This window comes from Ambystoma mexicanum, chromosome 13 (assembly GCF_040938575.1).
Source record: "Ambystoma mexicanum isolate Mex_15411 chromosome 13, UKY_AmexF1_1, whole genome shotgun sequence".
Classification (NCBI taxonomy): Eukaryota; Metazoa; Chordata; class Amphibia; order Caudata; family Ambystomatidae; genus Ambystoma; species Ambystoma mexicanum.
The window spans coordinates 546756202-546775686 of NC_090938.1; the positions used below are offsets into that span (position 1 = coordinate 546756202).

At 48.2% G+C, this 19485-nt stretch overlaps 1 protein-coding gene across 9 annotated transcripts in view; it reads left to right on the forward strand.

Annotated features, from left to right (window-relative positions):
- The window catches only part of UBTF (upstream binding transcription factor), a 291891-nt gene that overhangs the window by 155644 nt on the left and 116762 nt on the right, over positions 1-19485 (forward strand). For 8 of the 9 annotated variants that reach the window (XM_069634300.1, XM_069634303.1, XM_069634302.1 and 5 more), the window contains exons 4-10: positions 1168-1251; positions 1912-2067; positions 3699-3763; positions 4111-4231; positions 4703-4813; positions 14069-14202; positions 14500-14641. In XM_069634300.1, the coding sequence (XP_069490401.1) occupies positions 1168-1251; positions 1912-2067; positions 3699-3763; positions 4111-4231; positions 4703-4813; positions 14069-14202; positions 14500-14641 (813 nt within the window). The remainder of the gene's footprint in view (positions 1-1167; positions 1252-1911; positions 2068-3698; positions 3764-4110; positions 4232-4702; positions 4814-14068; positions 14203-14499; positions 14642-19485) is intronic. The other variant, XM_069634304.1, reaches the window with a different exon arrangement.

Genomic DNA, 19485 nt, shown 5'->3' on the forward strand with positions numbered 1-19485 from the left:
AATGTGGGTGTATTGGCTGTCACCTGCTTATACATACGTTCTTTGGTAATGTTTGGCAAGTTATACCTATCAAATCTTATTTCATCTTTCCCCTCCCTGGGTGTGTATGTTGACAAAACGCTTAAAAGCGTGCCTTAGCCCCGCCCACTTCCTCTGTGCCAGCTTGCCGCCACCTGGAAGATCTTGCAGTGATGAGAAAACCATGTTGAAGTTCATTTCCGGGGCCTTAGTGGCGGGGACCCCAGAGAGAAGTTCGGGAAACATTTTCCCTTTCTTGTCTATGGTGGGTATAGTGTGTCATTCTACATTGCAGACAACTGACAGTGATCGAATCCTTGCAGGGCTAGATCTTCTTTTGTGCGGTTCACTGCTTCTGTTTTTCCTAACTTTTCATCTCGCTACTTGGTGCTTGCAAGGCTCTCTCCCTCGCCCTCTACCTCACCCTCCCTCTCACTCCTTCTCTCACTCCTCTCTCTCTCTCTCTCTCTCTGAAATGGCAAAATAAAACTGGCAAGCATAGACACTCCGAGGCAAAGCTGGAGACATGGTCCTGCTCGGATATAGATTGGCACATGAGGGTGGTGGGGCGCACACATTGGGACCCTCTCTGCTGCCTCTGCCCACCCCCAGGGGTAGTACTGGCTCTGGAATTAACCCCTAACCCCCTTTTCACAAGGCCCAATTATTGGCCTTGTCTCAGTAGTAGAAGCTGAATGTGTTTTTATATAATGTATGTTGGGATGCACAAAGGTGCATACGTCGGTTTATTTTTGGCGCAGTGGTATCTTTTTGCGGGACAAGCCATGCTCAAATGTATGTGTGGAATTTATAAAGCACAAACATAGCTGGGAAGCAATGGAGCCCTTTACAAAGGCGACACTCCCGGGTTAGAAGTAGGGTGCAGGCATAGCAGTGGTGTTAGGGTGCAGACAGCTACAAATGATTTGTGTTGTATTTGGTGTTGGCAGATCCCGCAGGTGTATTTGTGTCATATTAAGGGCGATCAAATGCAGGCTGTGCCTTTGGTTGGCATTTTTGTTCTAGGAACTGCTTGTTCATCCACAGTCAGGCAGCGTTATCTACAGACTTCCATGAGCTTCCTTGGGGTTTAAAAAGACTGTTTTCTGTGTATTCCTTTTTATGTTTACATATGTCTTTTTGCTGAAGGTGAGGAAGTTCCGAACTCTGACAGAGCTCATCTTGGATGCACAGGAGCATGTGAAGAATCCTTACAAGGGGAAAAAGCTAAAGGTGGGTCATTGATTTGAGCTAAACACAGAGGAGTTAATATTGCTACTGATTTCATGGGATTTGGGCCTTATGAATTACTAGCGCAGTGGTGACAATCCTCTCCTCCCCACCTACTCTCAAAGCCCTGCTTCCTGGCAGTAAGGACTGAGGAGCAGATAGGTTAATCATAATAGAGTTCCTTATAACACGTTATTATTACCTTTCTGACATCAGAGCCTGAGATGATTAGGGCTCTAATGACACCCATGCCAGAAATTAGTGAAATGAGAGCTTGGTGAGCTGTCTTGGCACATCGCCCCAGACTTCAGTGATTTAGGATTTCATAGGTTTCCCATTACACTTACAGTGAGCACATAGGGCTTACGTGGCTTTTGCTTCTTTGCACCAGGGAGCTCATGGGGTTACTGTGGCAAGCCTTTCCTGCCATCAGTACTTGATCTGCTCATGGGATGTCATTGCATTTTTGCCTGGCACTGATGCTTAAGAAGTTCAAAGTATAATGGGATGCATGCCTTTGAATTAGTACCAAGAGTTGAGTATGGTGCTCTGGGTGGAGGGAGGGCAAGAAAACCAATAACTAAGGAAGGTTTTAAAAAAACCTCCTTATTGCTTGCACGTGGTCTGGAGAGGGAAATGAATCCTTCTTCTCTTGTTGTCCAGAAACACCCTGAGTTCCCGAAAAAGCCGCTGACCCCATATTTTCGCTTCTTCATGGAGAAGCGAGCGAAGTACGCAAAGTTGCACCCTGAGATGAGCAACCTGGACCTGACCAAGATTCTTTCTAAAAAGTACAAGGAACTCACTGAGAAAAAGAAGGTGAGGAGACTCATTTGTGTAAAAGCCCGATACTGGATCTGTATAAATCTGCTTTACTGATTCCAACCCTGGCAGAATCCATGGGGCTGTCTTTTACCCCACGGTTGATATGGTGAGGTGCAAGTCTGTTGGGAAGAGGACTTATTGAAAGGGATGGAGAGACTGGGCATGGGAAGGCAGTAAATATATAACTGGGGAATGGGTGGAGGGTGGTAAGATTCTTCTAGAAAGAGAGCAAGACATAGGCAATGAGTACTGGAAGGGAGAAAAGAGCAGTGAGGTCATCGGCTTGAGACTGTGGAAGGGCGAGAAACTATGGAATTGGGAGGACTGACATTAATGTAAAGAGGTGGCTGAACAATCTAGGGAGAGGAGACAGTAAAGGAGAACAAATATTTTTAGTATTGCAGGGGTACGCAAGTACACACAGCCTTGGGAAGCAGAAACTGATAGAACGTGTGGAATTAGTGGGGGACTGAGCAATATGGAGAGAGACACGGAGGGTTACAGGCTATAAGAAGGTGGACAACACATGACTGGGGAAAGATGGGGCAATATGTGCATGGGGCCGCAAAGGTTTGTGTCAAAGACACTTCCTATGCAATGCACTCCTTAAAGAACATTTCTTTGTAAAAGAAATATCGATCCCATTGCAGTCGGATTAATTCTGCAGCCTGTTCTACCACTGCTTCAAGGAAAACCACTTTGAATTTGATGAACACAACAAATTGTACTGCTTAGAAAAGCAAGGAGGGCAAAAGTCACAAACACCACCTCCGCAAGCACATTATTTCTTGACTTGATCCATGGATATCTTTACAGATACCCATCTCAGATGCCCTCCACATTGAGAATTGAAATGCCTGTGATTAGCAGCAAAATCAAGAGGCATAAGACAACCTTTTGACTCTTTGGTGAACTCCACTCAACTCCACGAAACAGAAGTGTTAGTGAATTTCTTGCTGTGTCCATTGACAAGCAATTAGCTCTGGTCAATGTAGAAACGTAGTTCTTCGACCTTAGCCTATACTGGGAAAGATCAAACTTGCCTGTAACAAAATGGATCTCCAGCGTGGGTTTTTTTGTACATGTGGCTCTCCTAACTTTCTTTTCCCAAATGTGTTACATTTTCTGGTCCAAAACAAAACATGAAAATCGTGCAGAATTATTTTTGTATTGGGCTTCCTGACATCAGAGGTTCACTGAGTTACCCCAAAAATGAGAAACTAACATAAATAGGTGTCTTAGGTCCCTCAATCTTTATATGCAGCGATATTCAAATCAGCTGGTTATGTGCAGTATACCCATGCTGGTGTAATATTGTTACAGGTAACTACACTTCTTTCTGGGGAAGGGGACAGACTGGAAGCAAAGAGAGAAATGGGGCTCAGGAATGGACAAAAACAATTGGGGAAAGATAGAGGACTGTGCAGCATAGGTGGGGGAAGTTGCATTTCCTACAAAAAGGAACCTAGGACTGGGTTGGGGTACACATGTCCTATACCTGTGTAAGAGGAGGGATAAGGTTCCAAGTGCATTGAAAGGTGAGGGTTAGTTAGCCTGGAAAGCAGAGATTTTGGCATCTTTTTGCATAGCTTGTCAATGGTTTGCTTTTATATCCCCTCACACAGATGAAATATATCCAGGATTTTCAGAGGGAGAAAATGGAGTTTGAGCGGAATTTGGCACGATTCAGGTGAGCTCCCCTTGCTTGCACATGGCAAATAGTACAATTTTATGGCATTGTAAAAGATGGGGGAGCACTTACGATGGTGTGAATGGTGTAGAGGGCAATCTCCCTTCCCTTCTCCTGGTGTGAATGGTGTAGAGGGCAAACTCCCTTCCCTTCTCCTGGTGTGAATGGTGTAGAGGGCAAACTCCCTTCCCTTCTCCCCGGAAACGTCAGCCTACTATTTACATTGGGAACTTCTGTTTAGTGATGTGTATTTGAATGTCCGTAGTGGCAAGTCTCCCCAAACTTTTCAAGCCATGATGGCAGCTTTGCGCCACCTTTAACAGCATTCTTCATGTGTTCCTATATAGGGAGGAGCACCCTGATCTCATGCAGACTGCCAAAAAATCAGATGCACCTGAGAAACCGAAAACCCCTCAGCAGCTGTGGTACAATCACGAGAGGAAAATCTACCTGAAAGTGCACCCTGATGTAAGCATACAGAAAGATAGATTAATTGGTGTTGGGGTTCCTCATTAATTCCACAAGACATGCCACAGGGCCTGCTTGTGATTAGACTCTTTACAAGACAAGGTACAGCTCTCCCTCGTTTTCCCTAAACCATGTTTTTAGTTTGTTGATTACTTCTGACTCACTGAGACCGTATCTGTGTGGGACACTGGCTCAATGGCCCCACCCCTTTCCATCTCCACTTAAACCGAAGCAAACCCGTTGCCTAGATATGAACTCTGCATCATCATTTGACACTCTTCGCTTTATAGGCATAGCCACCTATCCTGAACACTCAGTGAAAGTGAAAGAATCCTCCTTCTGTTTCCATCTTCCCATCGCTCTTTTCACCTTGCAATTCTTTGAGAGTGGGATGACATAAGCACTAAACAAGTCGAGGCGTTCACACTATTCCATGCCCCTATCATTTTAAATGTTTTCTCTGCTTGAAAGGCAACAACCAAGGATGTGAAGGACTCGCTGGGGAAGCAGTGGTCCCAGCTCACAGACAAGAAAAGGTTGAAGTGGATCCATAAGGCCCTAGAGCAGCGCAAGCAGTACGAGGTAGGTAGAGTCTCGATCTTCCATTCACAACTTTCATGGATGCACAATGAATGACTTGTGTAATTCTAAGTATGTTTATGTCGGAATATGCAAGGCCTTTCATCTTTTTGAAGAATGCTACTTGGTTTGTTGTAGTCAATAGTTGTATTTGTATCTTCCGTCTTTGCTGTTGGAAGCACTTCACATTTTTACAAAGGCTTGCCGGGTCATCTTCCTTCTCAGATTAATATTTGTTGACATGTTAACAGAGAGATTCGCAAATAATTAAGTACGGGCAAGCTGCAGACAATATAAGGTCTGTCATGAGTAGGCAATTGTGAAAGTGTCAAGTTTCTATGAACCGGTATGTCCACTCTTCAGCAAGTCGGAATATTCAATAGTCTTTGCACAGAAAAGCAAGAACCTCATAAAACAAGCTTGATGCTGACGGGTGGCCCGTGGCTCTCCCGTCTTCTGTAGGCTATAGTCAGGAGTTTTATTTCCCTTGGCAGTAGATTTTTTTTCAGTTGTCCTAGTATGCAAAGTGTTGAGGAGAATTCTCATTTCTGTGCTAATTCCCTTCAACCTTAGAGACGCCCAGCTCGTTTGCTGGACTTTAGGACTTTACATTTTTATCCTGGAGTGAGTGAGATGTTTTTCTCACTCTCTCATGTATTTTTGATCTGATTTGGACTTTGTTTCTTTGTTTTTGGATTCTGACAAACTCCATAGGCATCTATTTTTGTATTGTGACACACAGCATCTACAGTGCAGTGTCACAGAGAAGTCCTTTGGATTTCTCATAAGGTTTAAAGACCTTCTGTTGGGCAAACTACTTTTCCCAAGAGTAGTAAAGTGAAATTGACTTTACTTACCTGTTTTTCCTTTGTAGGTCCAGTACACCCCATTTTATGTGGAAGTACTGGGACATTTTTTATGTTACCCTCACGCCTTTAAATGGCTGGTGTCAGTGGTTTAATTTTCCTACCATTGTGCGTTTCTGCCGTAGGCTGAATCCTCAGCTGCAGTAGTGCACTCATGCATGCCCATTTTGTCAAAATGACCCGGTCTTCTTTTTTTGCCATTTCTTGGTTGTGAGGTCTTTCTTGGGTTTTACACTGTGCGCCAAACCAGGGTTAACCCTTTTGTCCATTTTGCCTTTGGCAAGCTTCAGTGCTGAAACCCAACTCTGGCTCCAGTGTGTCTGGCAGGGAAGGAAGCGAGGGAGGTGCCCGAAACGCCCTGTCCTTCGTCTCCTTGGTTACCTGAATGCAACCAGTGCTGATTGGCTGGCTGGCTGTCCTTGCAGGACAGTCGCCCTGCTGTGTGAGCGGCAGCTAGGCTGTGCATGAATGGGAGAACCCCTGCATTAAAGGCAAGGTTTCATGGATTGAAGGCAGAGTCGACCACTGGATGAAACATCCGACGAAGGAATCTGGAAGAGAAGCTTGCTGCACCCTCCTGGACCATTGAACTGTCCGGTCAAGCCCTGCTGCAGTGCTGAAGCTCCAACTACGAATCGACTAGAGACGGCCCGGAACAGACGTCGTCTTCCCTTGGGTTGGTGGGACCAACTAACCCCAATACAAACTTTGCTGGAGGACCTTCCCCAACTGGCTGTACTTCTTTGATGCTGCTGTAACCGAGTGCCAGCGGTCGAGAAATCCGTAGTCTAGTGCATTGTGTTTAAGCCGGACCAGAGCTCCAGATAGATCCAGAGGACCCTCCCGAAGCCGGTCCAGAGGACCCTCCCAAGCCTGAGTCACCTCACCAAAGTGCTACCACGATGGTGCTATTTGACGGTAGCTGAAACTGCAAAGTGCTGCTGGTCTGAAAAGAGCCTGTAGCTGCCAACGACCTTCAAACTGCAGTGCAGGAGTCCTCCAGATGTCACCCCTCTTGTCCCCAAGACTGAGGCCCAGGAACCCAGGATCTGCAAGACTGCAACCAGAACAGAAACCAGCTGGATCCTCTTTTTCAAACCTAAGGTACTGTACTGACTACCTCTTTGGTCTGTAGCTTGCATCCTCTCCCTTGAGACTTGCAGTAGCTACTTTTTACAGAGTTGATTTCAGCACTGACCTTCACAAGCCTAACAGCTTGTGGCCGAACAGTGATTTTTAACAAACTCTTAACATTGTGCAAGACTTTTGTGCTATCTAAAGAAGTGCCTCAGCTCCATAGACGTTGTGCAAATTGACTTTGGCTGTCCTGGCTCCCTGCAGACTCTTCTGATCCATTGACTTTGATTCTAACTGTACCTCGTAGGTGGTGCATAAGTTAATTTGTATTGCTGTGAAAGATCTAATCTAGACTTCATTGGGAGATTGAAAAGTGCTCACATGCTCTGAGAACCTGTAAAACTTTTCCCTTCCCCTAACCTTTTCCTTTTTCACAAACTCAGAATATATTAAATACAAAAAGTGGTATATACATGCCAATACTGCCTAGTATTTGAAGTCACCTCAGGGTGTAGGAAGTGTATTGTCAGCATCTCTAATTAATATCTGCTTGCTTATTCTAAATCTGAGAAAGTGTTATGCAGTGTATTTTGAGTGTTGCTTAATGTTTAAAGAAGGCTTATTTAAAACTGACTGGTAAATAAAGTGTTATTTGGATACTAGTTTCTGATGTTTGTTAATCTGCTTAGAATCACATGCTGTGCATAGTCCGACATCCAGTGGTCACTGCAGAGTATTGCATTTTGTTTTTCGTAGTCGTAAAAGGGGACGTCGACAAGGCGTGTCTGTAACACTATCCCTATAGTGACGTGCAGTGTACCCACAATCCCTCACGCGTCGAGGTCCCTCAGATTGTTTTTTTCCACCCAGATATTGGTCGCCTTTACGCAGAGCTCCTCGAGAGACATTGCAAATATTCACTCGACCATTTGGTCGTTATTTAGATATTCACTCGACCTTTGGTCGTTATTTAACGTTAGGTTCCTCCTTCGACGGAGCTGTTCTCCGCCGACAAGATCTTCAATGGCTGTGCCTTCGACGTAGGAGACCCTTCGGCGTTGCCGAACACATGGCCTGGCCTCGCCGGCCTCAAACAGTAGGGAGAGTGGGGTTGTGGGAAATTTCTTGCTTCTCTTTAAGAATGCCTTTCTCTTTCCCCACCTTTTCCTTCGGGGTTGTTATCACGTCTGTCCGTTCCCTCAGCTATGGAGAGGACACCCTTTAGGTTTTGCCCGCGCTGCAAGGGCAAATTCACCTGGAAAGACGAGCACAAATGTTGCAGCCGTTGCTTGCTCCTCGACCACAAAGAAGACGGTTGTGCGGCCTGTAAGCTTCTTAAGCCTAAGACTTTAAAGGACCGCAGGGCCAAGAGGTGGGCAGCCTACGCCATGTCTAGGTCTGATTCCTCATCCGCCGCCGAAAGTGGCGAGGAAAGTGATAACCCAACCTCCGCATCGGAGGTTGTACACCCCTCTAGGGAGCGGTCACGCTCCTCGTCTGTCCCCGGCCCCAACAAGCTCAGCTCATGCCCTGCTTATGGGGATAAACACCCCGGCAACACAGACGCACACAAGCACTCACGTAAGCACACGGCCCACGGCTCTTCCTCGTCAAAGACGAAGAAAGCATTAGCGCGAACGGAGGCGCAGGTCCTACCGGCGTCCTCCACGGACCGTAAGGGTCCAAAGCCCCCCTCGCAACCGCAGATGCGACTGGTCTACCCCCAGATAAGGGCACTATCACTAAACCGCCAGACGACGTGCCCCGTCAGCGAGTGCCCGTCGGCGTAGAGGACACGACACCTGTAACGTCGAGACCAGAGGAACCCTCGACAGACCATTTAGTCGTCGAGAGCCTGGGGCGTATTGTTTCCACCGATAGCCAGAGACGGACGGCGAAAGAGAGACGCCGAATAACGCTCGCAAGGCCAGGGAAACGCCGAAAGGGACGGAAGGAAGGCAGGAACTGCCCCCTCCGTCGAAAGGGACTCCTAGCCTACTAGAAGGCTTTTCAGAAGGAGATGGGAGTTTATCCTCGACATTATGGGATAGGTCAAAGTGTTTACAGGCAGAAAGCCTTCCCTTCCCCCCTAGAATTTTATGTCTACCCAATACCTGCCCACACCCAAAAGACCAAGAGAGGGGCCTCAGGAGGATCCCAGGGCTAAATACCCTAGGCTGTTTAACCCCCACAGGGGGGATGTAGAGTTATATGACCTCACTGAAGAGGACTCCCACTTTCATGAAGATGAGGAGTTCTTAACTTACGAACAAGATCTAAACCTGGACCATGAAGGTTTCCAGGATGACCCAGACATGGGTGATGGGGGCTGTGAAGAAGACCCAGAAGAAGGTGCTTCATAGCCCTGGCAGTCCCCATCATCTTCTACAGACCCTGACGCCCTAAACCTGTCCGCCCCCCAAAGACTAACCAATCAGGAATACGTCACCTATAGACGATCAACCTACCTTTAATGCACTACTACGCAAAGCAGCAGCGCATTTCGAAATCGAGACTGGGGAAATTTCTCCTGACATAGACTTTGTGGAAAAGATCATCAAGGAGAAACCCCCTGTCAGTCAAACCATTCCCCTCCTTGCCTCAGTAAGGAGACAAATCATTCCTTCACTATCTACACCCGCATTGGTCAGAGGCGTCAACCCAGGGATGGAAAAATTTAGTCCTTCTCCATCAGACCCGTTATACATCAGGGGCCACTCAGTACCGGACTCGATAGTAGTAACAAATACAAGAAAGAGGGCAGGGGGTCCTGCTATCAACCAGCGAGGCACCTCCAGATAAAGAAGGTAAAAAGCTGCATGCCCTAGGTAAAAGGATTACAGCCTCGGCAGCCTTTTCCACCAGGATTGCCAACAACAACTCCTTACTGGCAAGTTATGCAGATGCCCAATGGAGCAAACTACGCAAAGACATTGAGGAGGTACCTGAACCCCTAAGAACTTGGCTTCTGGCCACGGTTACTGAGGGAAACTTAGTCAACCAGAGCATCATTAAAAATACTCTAGATGCTGCAGAAACGGCTGGCCGTTCCCTAGTCCAAGGAATCCTCCTCAAACGTCATGTCTGGCTACGTAATTCGGGGTTTAAACCCGAAACACAAGAATCTCTCATTAACAAACCTATAGAGGATGCCAACCTCTTTGGGAAGGCGGTGGATGACGCACTAGAGACTGCAAAAAAGGATTTTGACACCATTAAGACCCTAGATCAGATTTCAAGGCCTCCCAACAAGCAAGGTTATGGAAACAGATGCTTTTTTCGAGGCCAACATCAACAACAGCAGCAATACTCTGCAGGCAACTGGTCCTCGAATCAAGGAACCAGTGGACAATGCACCCAGAGAGGACAGCGTCGTGGCAAGGGAAGAGGTCGTTGTTCCACCCCTAGAGGTTCCCAAGCCACCAACACCAAATGACCCGAAGATTCGGGTCGCCTCCCATGCATCGCCGGTCGGGGGCCGGCTTACCTCCTTTCTTCCAGCATGAGAGGGAATAACATCAGACCGCTGGGTACTATCAACTATAGCCCGCGGATACTGTATAGAATTCAACTGCTCCCCGACGTACAGACCCCCAAGGGGACGACGCCTGTCACCAGAACACCTCGCCATCCTTCTTCAAGAAGTGGACCAGCTACTAGAAAAAGGAGCTATAGAGGTCATGCCTCTATCACAGGTAACGGAAGGTATTTATTCAGTGTACTTCCTTGTACCCAAAAAGGACTTAACCATGCGCCCTGTACCAGATCTGCGCCCAGCGACCAAATTTGTAAAACCTCAAAAATTTCGTATGATGACATTACAGGAAGTAATCCCCCTGTTATCTCAATGGGATTACATGACAACACTGGACATGAAAGATGCATACTTTCATATTTTAATGTTGCCAGCGCACAGAAAATACCTCAGGTTCATGATAGAGGGCAAACACTACCAGTTCAGGGTGCTACCCTTCGGCATAGCGTCAGCGCCGAGAGTATTCACGAAAGTACTGGCAGTGGCAGCGGCCCACCTGCGCAGGTTGTCCATCCCAGTATACCCTTACCTCGACGATTGGCTCATAACAGAGGATTCTTATGAGCCATGCTTCTCAAATACCCAAAAGACTGTAGACCTTTTGTTCCAACTGGGCTTCTCCATCAACGAGAAGAAGTCCAGCCTAGAGCCCAGCCAGATCAAACAATTCCTAGGGGCTCTAATTCGAACAAAGGACGGCCTCGTCTTCCCCTCCAACGAGAGGGTCCAAAATATGCTGTTTCAGATCCCTCAATATGTGGCCGGTCGAGAGGTGACGGTGCGCAAAGCAATGCGTTTGCTGGGAATGATGGCGTCATGTATATATTTGGTACCTCACGCGCGACTGCGCCCAATGCAAGAGTGGCTCAACAGCCAGTGGTGTCAGGCCAGCGGACAATGAGACGATCTAGTGGTGGTCTCGCAGGCCTTGGTTCTCTCGCTACGGTGGTGGTCGAAGGAAAACCTTGTTATAGGGAAACCATCACCCCGCAGTGGAGGCCACTCTAACCACAGACTCATCCCTCACATGATGAGGGGCTCACCTATCCCATCAGACTGCACACAGAGTTTGGACTCCGAGCGTAGCGTCCAAACACATAAACTTGCTGGAACTGTTAGCGGTCTTCAAAGCACTGAAGGCTTTTCAGGCACACCTGCAAGGGACGACAGTGATGGTCCTCACAGACAGCACCACAGCCATGTACTATCTGAACAATCGAGGGGGCACTCACTCTCCAGGACTGTCCAAGCTGTCCCAGAACATCTGGAAGTGGGCTCTCAAACACAACATGTTCCTGTTGTCACAACATGTACCAGGGAACTCGATCTGCTAGCAGACGAACTCATCAGAGGCTTCCCTCTGCCCACAGAGTACGAATGGCGGTTACAAGAAGACATTGTCTTCGACGTCTTCACACAATGGTGATTCCCAGAAATAGATCTGTTCGCAACTCCGGAGAACTCCCAATGCCAAGATTACGCCTCCAGGTACCCCCAGAACCAATCCATGGGGAACGGTCTATCGATACCATGGTCAAAGAAATTTGTTTATGCTGACCCCCCGCCCACCCGACTCCCCTTCTCAACAGGATAATGCACAAGATGCCCCAGGAACCAGTCACCATAATACTAGTGGCCCATATGTGGGCCCGGCAACCATGGTTCGCTCACCTGGTGGAGATGTCTCTGTCTCCACCGGTGAAACTACCCTGCCCGTACAACATGCTGTCACAGGACAAGGGCAAGATACTACACCCATGCCCACAGACCATGAACTTAGCAGCATGGCTCCTGAGATCATAGAATTTGGTCATTTACAACTCCCGCAGAGATGCATGGACATTCTCAAGGAAGCTAGAAAACCCAACACTCGTCTCTGTTACTCTAGCAAGTGGAAAAGATTCGTCATATGGTGTAGAAACAAGAGCATCAACCCGTTTGACTGCTCTCCCACACAAATTGTTCTCTACCTGACTCGCCTACTAGACTCAGGATTAGTGTTAAATTCTATTAAGGTTCATTTAGCTGCACTTTCCGCATACACCACTTCTCAACTTAAAGTGTCGTGGTGGAAAGGCCCAGTTATTAAAGCCTTCATGGAAGGAGTTAAAAGAATACACCCTCCCATAGCTAACCCAGCTCCCGGATGGGACCTAAATGTGGTACTAACCAGGCTCATGGGCTCACCCTTTGAACCCATGCACAATGCAACCCTTAAGGACCTCGCCCTTAAAACTGCTTTTCTAATAGCTATCACCTCCATCAGGAGAGTAAGTGAACTACAAGCGCGATCTATTCTAGACCCCTTTGTAACTGTTCACAAAGATAAGGTGCTTCTACGCACACACCCTAGGTTTGCACCTAAATTCATTTCTAAGTTCCATGTGAACCAATCTATAGAACTACCAACGTTCTTTCAAAACCCTTCAAACTTGGGAGAAAAAAGCCTGCATACACTGGATGTGTGCAGGGCTGTTATGTTTTATATGGAAAGAACTAGACCACTGAGAAAGACTAATCAGTTCTTTGTCTCGGTGGCAGCAGGAAGAGAAGGAGATGCAGTTTCAAAATCCACTATATCTAGATGGATTGTACAATGCATCACCCTCTGTTACATTCTTGCTAAGAGAGAACTACCATTCAAGCCAAGAGCACACTACTCGAGGCACTGGAGCTTCCATAGCATTCATTGCAAATGTCCCTCTTGAGTCCATTTGCAAAGCGGCAACCTGGAGTTCTGTACACACCTTTACAAAACACTGTCTAGATGCCCACTCTAGGTCTGATTTACAGGTGGGACAAGCAGTATTAAGACACCTTTTCTCTACTGTTCCTTCTCACAACCCACCTCCAACTCCGGGTACTGCTCGCTAGTCTATGCACAACATGTGATTCTAAGCAGATTAACAAACATCAGAAGACAATGCATTACTTACCGTAAAAGCATTTCTGATGGTTGTATCTGCTTAGATTCACATGCGCCCACCCTTCCTCCCCGCTCGGATGGAAGGAACATAGACATCCTTTTATCTCTCTCTTTTCTGTACTCACTCAGGTCTATAAGGCTCCTTCAGGGCAGAAAAAATACAAACAGAGGGACCTCGACACGTGAGGTATTGTGGGTACACTGCACGTCACTATAGGGATAGTGTTAGACACGCCTTGTCAACGTCCCCTTTTTCGACTACGAAAAACCAAATGCAATACTCCGCAGTGACCACTGGATGTCGGACTATGCACAGCATGTGAATCTAAGCAGATACAACCATCAGACATGCTTTTACGGTAAGTAATGCATTGTCATGTGTGGATTTCAATGCTAATGTAAATGTGAGCTGATTTACGCCTCCTGAGATAAGTCTGGGTGCTTAGTCACTATACCAATTTGTGTAGTACAGACCTATACCAATAGTTGGGTTACCTAATACCAAGAGGACAAGACTGGTGTAGTCTCCCACAGTGTTACTGCATACAATCTTGCCTAACAAAAAGTTAAAGTGAAACCTGCGCATCCTGACCTAAACTCATCAAGGAAATTCAAGAAAAGTCCTAAAACATTACTAAAAAAGCAACTGCTGTACACTTCTCCCCCAGTGTAGAGTCAGCCCTTTACAAGCAACTCTCAAATCCAATAGCCTAGGATGCCAAAATAGAAGCCCATGCATCTTCCACTTACTGATGCATATCCCCCTCACATAGTGTGCACATCAGTGATGACGCTCTTATATTATTTGCCAGCTGGACCAGGGCCCCAGTCAACGCTTACCCTTCTGTTTGCAGGGTGTTATGAGGGAGTACATGCAGAAACATCCTGAGCTGAACATCACAGAGGAAGGCATTACGAAGTCCACCTTGACCAAAGCTGAACGCCAGCTCAAGGACAAGTTTGATGGACGACCCACCAAGCCTCCGCCGTAAGTATTGACAAAAAATATGAGTGATTGCAAGAAAGCGGGAGGTGGGACCCAGAAACATAGGGTGGTGGAGTAAGTGAAAATGGAGGAAGACGACAAATGGCACTGATAGTGTAATTTCTGTTAGCTTGGCTCTCCTGGCAATTTATAAATATTGTCTGTATTGCCATGAATTGTCTCTGTCTCATGAACTTACTCTTGCTAGTTTGCTTTCTTTCTGTCTTTTTGGCTGCTCCCTCCCTTCCAGGCATGGTCTGCCTACGGACCAATTAACACTTTGTTGCACTTGGCTTCCAGGAACAGTTACTCTCTATACTGTGCAGAGCTCATGACCAACATGAAGGATGTTCCCAGTACGGAGCGCATGGTACTTTGCAGTCAGCAGTGGAAGCTGCTTTCCCAGAAGGAGAAGGATACCTTTCACAAGAAGTGTGAGCAGGTAAGACAACAGTGGTGAGGCGGCAGACTGTTGGTGATGTTTGTATACCTGAAAGCTTGATGACAACGAGGACAGGGGATCAGGAGGGCAGGGGCTCGGATGTGTAAGCAAGGCATGGTATCAAACAGTAAGACAGACCCAAGTGATCATAGTTCAAGGGTGTTTATTGAACTTCAATTTGGTATGAAAAATGCATACCTGAACCTAATAAAGGTAGTAACAAGCTACGACCATAAAATAATAACACAATCCTACTTGTGTCTTGTCAAAATAAAAGGGCCTATACTAATAAACCTATTGCCAATCCTTACTTCTAAATACAAATAGTGCGGGAAACAATGTTATGCAAAGGAAAAGTGTTAGGTAGAATTCTCAGAAAGGTGTTAATTCCCTTCTACCTTAGAGAGAGTGAGACCTTTTTCCCACTCTCTCATGTATTTTTCTTTAATTTGGTTTTGGAGTCTGAAAAAGTCCGTAGGCATCATATTTTGACATTGTGACACACAGCACCTTCAGTGCAGTGGCACAGGGAAGTCTTTCAGATTTCCCAAAGGTTTACATACCTTCTCTTAGTTGAACAGATTCCAAGAGCACTGAAGTCAAATTGACTTCACTTAAATTGTAACTTTCTAGACCCAGCACACACTATCTTACAATAGGGTGCTGGAGGTGTTACTTAGTATCCCCTTTGTCTAGCTTCTCATGTAACATTTTTATGTTACCCTTTCCTCAATGAATGGCTGGTGGCAGTGGTTTACTTCTAACTACTGTTGTGTGCATTTACTGTGGGCTGCGTTTGCAGCTGCAGTAAAGAACCCAAGGGTGCCATTTTTGTCAACATGGCCCCGGTCTTCTTTTTTTCACCATTTCTTTGTGGAAAGGTCCTTCTTCAGATTTACTCTGCGCGCCAAACTAGGTTTGGTCTCTTTGTTCGTTTTGCCTTTGGCGGGATTCACGAGCGAAGCCTGCCTCTGGCTCCAGGGTGTCTGGCGGGGCAGAAAGCGAGGGAGGTGCCCGAAACTCCCTGTGCTTAGTATCCTAGGAGACAGGAATGCACTCTTAGGTGATTGGCCGACTGGCTGTCCGGCAAGGACAGCCACCCTTCTGGGAGACAGACACCTGGGCTGGAATGAATGGGAGAAACCTGCATAAAAGGCAAGGCTTTTTGGCTTGGAAGGCAGAGTCGACCACTGGACAAAGGAACTGAAGAAGAACTTGAAGAGGACGCCTGCTGCAACTCCTGGACCATTGGTTTGCCCGGTGAAGTCCTGCTGATGTGTTGAAACTCCAATTTCGTTTCGACTAGAGAAGCCCTTCAAGGACGACCTCTCCCCTTGAGTTGGTGGGACCAATCAACTCCAAAGTAAGCCACCTGCACATCCTCTCTAAGCTAGTTGAAATTCCACTGCAGTTGCTGCTGGAACCGAATAGCCAGGGAGAGGAACACCAGATCATGTGCGTTGCTTTTAAGCTGGCCATGAGCTCCAGGAAGATCCTCCGGACTCCCGGGAAGCAGGAATGACTGAGCCTGAGCCACCTCAACAGAGTGCTGGACCCCAGATGCAAGGAAAGCCCATCTCAACAGCCAGGAACCGCAGTGTTGCTATTTGCGGTAGACGCGAGGAGCTGAGAAACCGAAGCCCCACTTGGTTGAAGATTGCCAGTTGCGGTCAGTAACCGTCCCATTGCAGTGCAGGAGTCCTCAGACGACGTCCTTCTTGTCCCCACAACTGAGGCACAGGGACCAGGATCTGCAGAGCTGCACATGAACAGAAGTAATTTGCTGCAATTTTCTTCAACCTAGAGGTACTGTACAGTCTAAGAGAACGTACCCCTTGTTGTGTAACTGCACTTGCTTTCTGTTGGTGAGACTTGTTGTGGTTGCTCTGTAGAGTTGCTCGCCACTTCTTTACTTCACAAGCCTAAACAGCTTGTGGCCCTGCTTTGATTTCTTCTTTTCTACAAAGACTTCTAAACCTTGTGCAAGACCTTTACTCACCTGCAAGAAGTGCTTCAGCTCACCTAAACATTTGCCCAATTTATTTTGGCTAAGCCTGGCTCCCTGAATGATTCTTCTTCCCTCTGACATTGTGGTTTGTCTTCCTTCCAGGAGGAAGGGGTTAACTAACTTTGCATCAGGGGTTACCAAATGTACTTACCTGCTTCAGAATATTTGTGTGATCTCTTGTTCTGTTCTAATAACCCTTTTCCTTTGACATACTCCTAAATCTGATTCTAAATGCAACAGTGGTATGTTAATGTCCGCAGTGTCCTAGTTACTAAAGTCACATGAGGGTGTCGGAAGTGTCTGTGTGCCATCCCAAAAGGGTACTTACTGATTTAGAAATGTTAAGAGTGTGTACTTTGGAGTGTATTTGTGTTACTATTATATTGCTCCCTTCTGAAGAAGGCTTACTCTAACTGACTGTTAAATAAATGAATAATTGTTTAATCAAGAAACCTTGGCCTGCTATGGGGAGATCACACTCCGGCGACAGGGGCACACCCGCACCATCGAAGGCTTAACAGGATGTGGGACCCCAGGTATATTCCTGGGGTGTGTGCCCGCCCTGTGGAGGCCCCCCAAGCTCTAACCACAGAAGAGAATAGACGATGTGGAGCAGGGGAGGGGAAGACAACACGAAGGGGGAGGCCTGGATTAGATGCTGCCCCCTGCATAACTGTCCCGCGGTTACCAACAAGCTAAGGGAGCAGGCCAAGGTGTGGGCCCCCTGATCTCTCGCCTGTTGCATGTGCCCGCCTTGGCAAGGAGCAGCATCATCTTGACCGCATGTCTGGACGGGGTCACTGAAGGTCAATGACCCCAGCGTCGGAAAGCAGGAAGCAAGGGGGTGATCCACGGCCGGCCCCACGCATTGGAGCACTCCAGGTACAAGGACTGGGAAAGCTGAAAAACTGGGATGGAGGCCGACGGCAGACGAGACCCCCCAGACGAGGGTGAACCGGACTTGTGGGCGGGGAGTTAATCAGCAGGGGCGCGGGTCTGAAGCATTAACCCAATGAAGGATCAGGGCACTGGCCCACACATGGAGTGGAGAACAAAACCTGAGCACTTATGCCGGGGCGATGGCTTCAACTTCGATTTCCCTGTCGGACGGCGAGGGGAAGAAACTGGACACCATGGGACGGTGGGCCATCTCGGCGGCGGCGACGACGATTAAAGCGGCCAACGCCCTCGCGATTGTGGCACGCTACAACAGGGAGCTGTGCTTTAAGATCGCTCCCCTGCTGGACTTCCTCCCGGACGACAAGAGGGCTGAGGCCCTGGAAATCCTACAGCAAGGCGAGGTGGCTTCGGACCACGCCATTACATCGGCCACGGACATTGCTGACACCGGTTTTCACCAGATGGGCAACAGCGTTTGCCTCCGTCGGCACGGCTGGCTCCAGGCAACCGATTTCCGCCAGGACGTGCAGACCAGGGTTCTGGACATGCCCTTCAACGGGAACAACCTGTTCGGCAAGACAGTGGATAGTCACTGCAGGCCATCAAGGCAGACACAGAGACGGCTCGGACCTTGGGTGTTTTTCAACAACGACGGCCGTCCTTTCGGAACTCCGGAGGCAAGCAAGGTGCCTCCAAAGGATTAGGCGGCGGTACCTCGTCGTGCCACCAGGTGGCCCGCTCCTCATCGCAGGAAGCCTACAGAGGACCCGGCAAGACAGGAGGATCTCGTCGTCATTGCCAAGGCGGCAAGGCCGCAGCTGAGCAGGACTGAACTGGCTGTAGCGTCGGGCCCCCACCTGAGCACCCCGGTGGGAGGCCGGCTGGTGAATTTCATCAGCATGTGGGAGTCCATCTCCACTGACCGTTGGGTGCTGGATTCCCTGGCCCGCGGGCCCACTCTGGAATTTCTACGGAAGTGTCCCCGTATTCCGCCCATGGCCAGGGAGGAAAACCACGTCCCTCAACTGCTGCTGGAGGTACGGGAAATGCTAAAAAAAAAAAGGGAGCCATCAAGCTAGTCCCAAAGAGGCTCCGAGGCTCCAGAGTGTACTCAAGATACTTCCTCGTAAGGAAAAAGACCTGCGGTTGGCAACCCATCCTGGATCTTCATCTAAACAGGTACATCAAGTCCCAGAAGTTCTGGATGGTCACCCTCCAGCACGTGCTGGGACAGCTGGAGGAAGGTGACTGCCTATCGTCGCTGGACTTGGAGGATGCCTACTTTCACATCCCCATTCTAAAAGGACATTGAACATTCCTGCGATTTGTTGTCCAAAGGCGACACTATCATTTCAAGGCCCTTCCCTTCGAACTGAAGTCGGCGCCCAGGGTGTTCACCATGTGACTAGCACCAGTGGCAGCGCGGCTGCGCTTGCAGGGGGATCCACGTCTACCCCTACCTGGACGATTGGCTCATCCCAGCATGGTCAAGGGAGCTTGCAGTCGATCACACATCGAAGACCGTTCAACTGCTCACGGATCTGAGATTTTTGATCAACTTCGCGAACTCCCACTTGGTACCGTCGCAAGTCGCCCTGTTCCTGGGGGCCAGGCTCGACACAGTGGCGCGATTGGGTTCTCCCTCGGAGGAAAGGACGAAGGCCATCCTGGGCAAGGTGCAACGGCTGTCGACCATGGACGTGGCCCGGGTGAGGTCCATCGAGTCCCTGCTCGGCATGATGTCCTCGTGCATCTACCTCGTGCGCCTATGCAGACTGCGGATGCGACAACTTCAGCAGTTCCTCGACGCCCGTTGGATGCAAGTGGCGGGCAGCTTCAAAAACAGGATCTCGCTCAACGAGACCTTCCTCCAAGCGATCCAGTGGTGGGGCACCCGTGCACTTTTGGCGGCGGGCATGGACTTCCAGACCCCGGC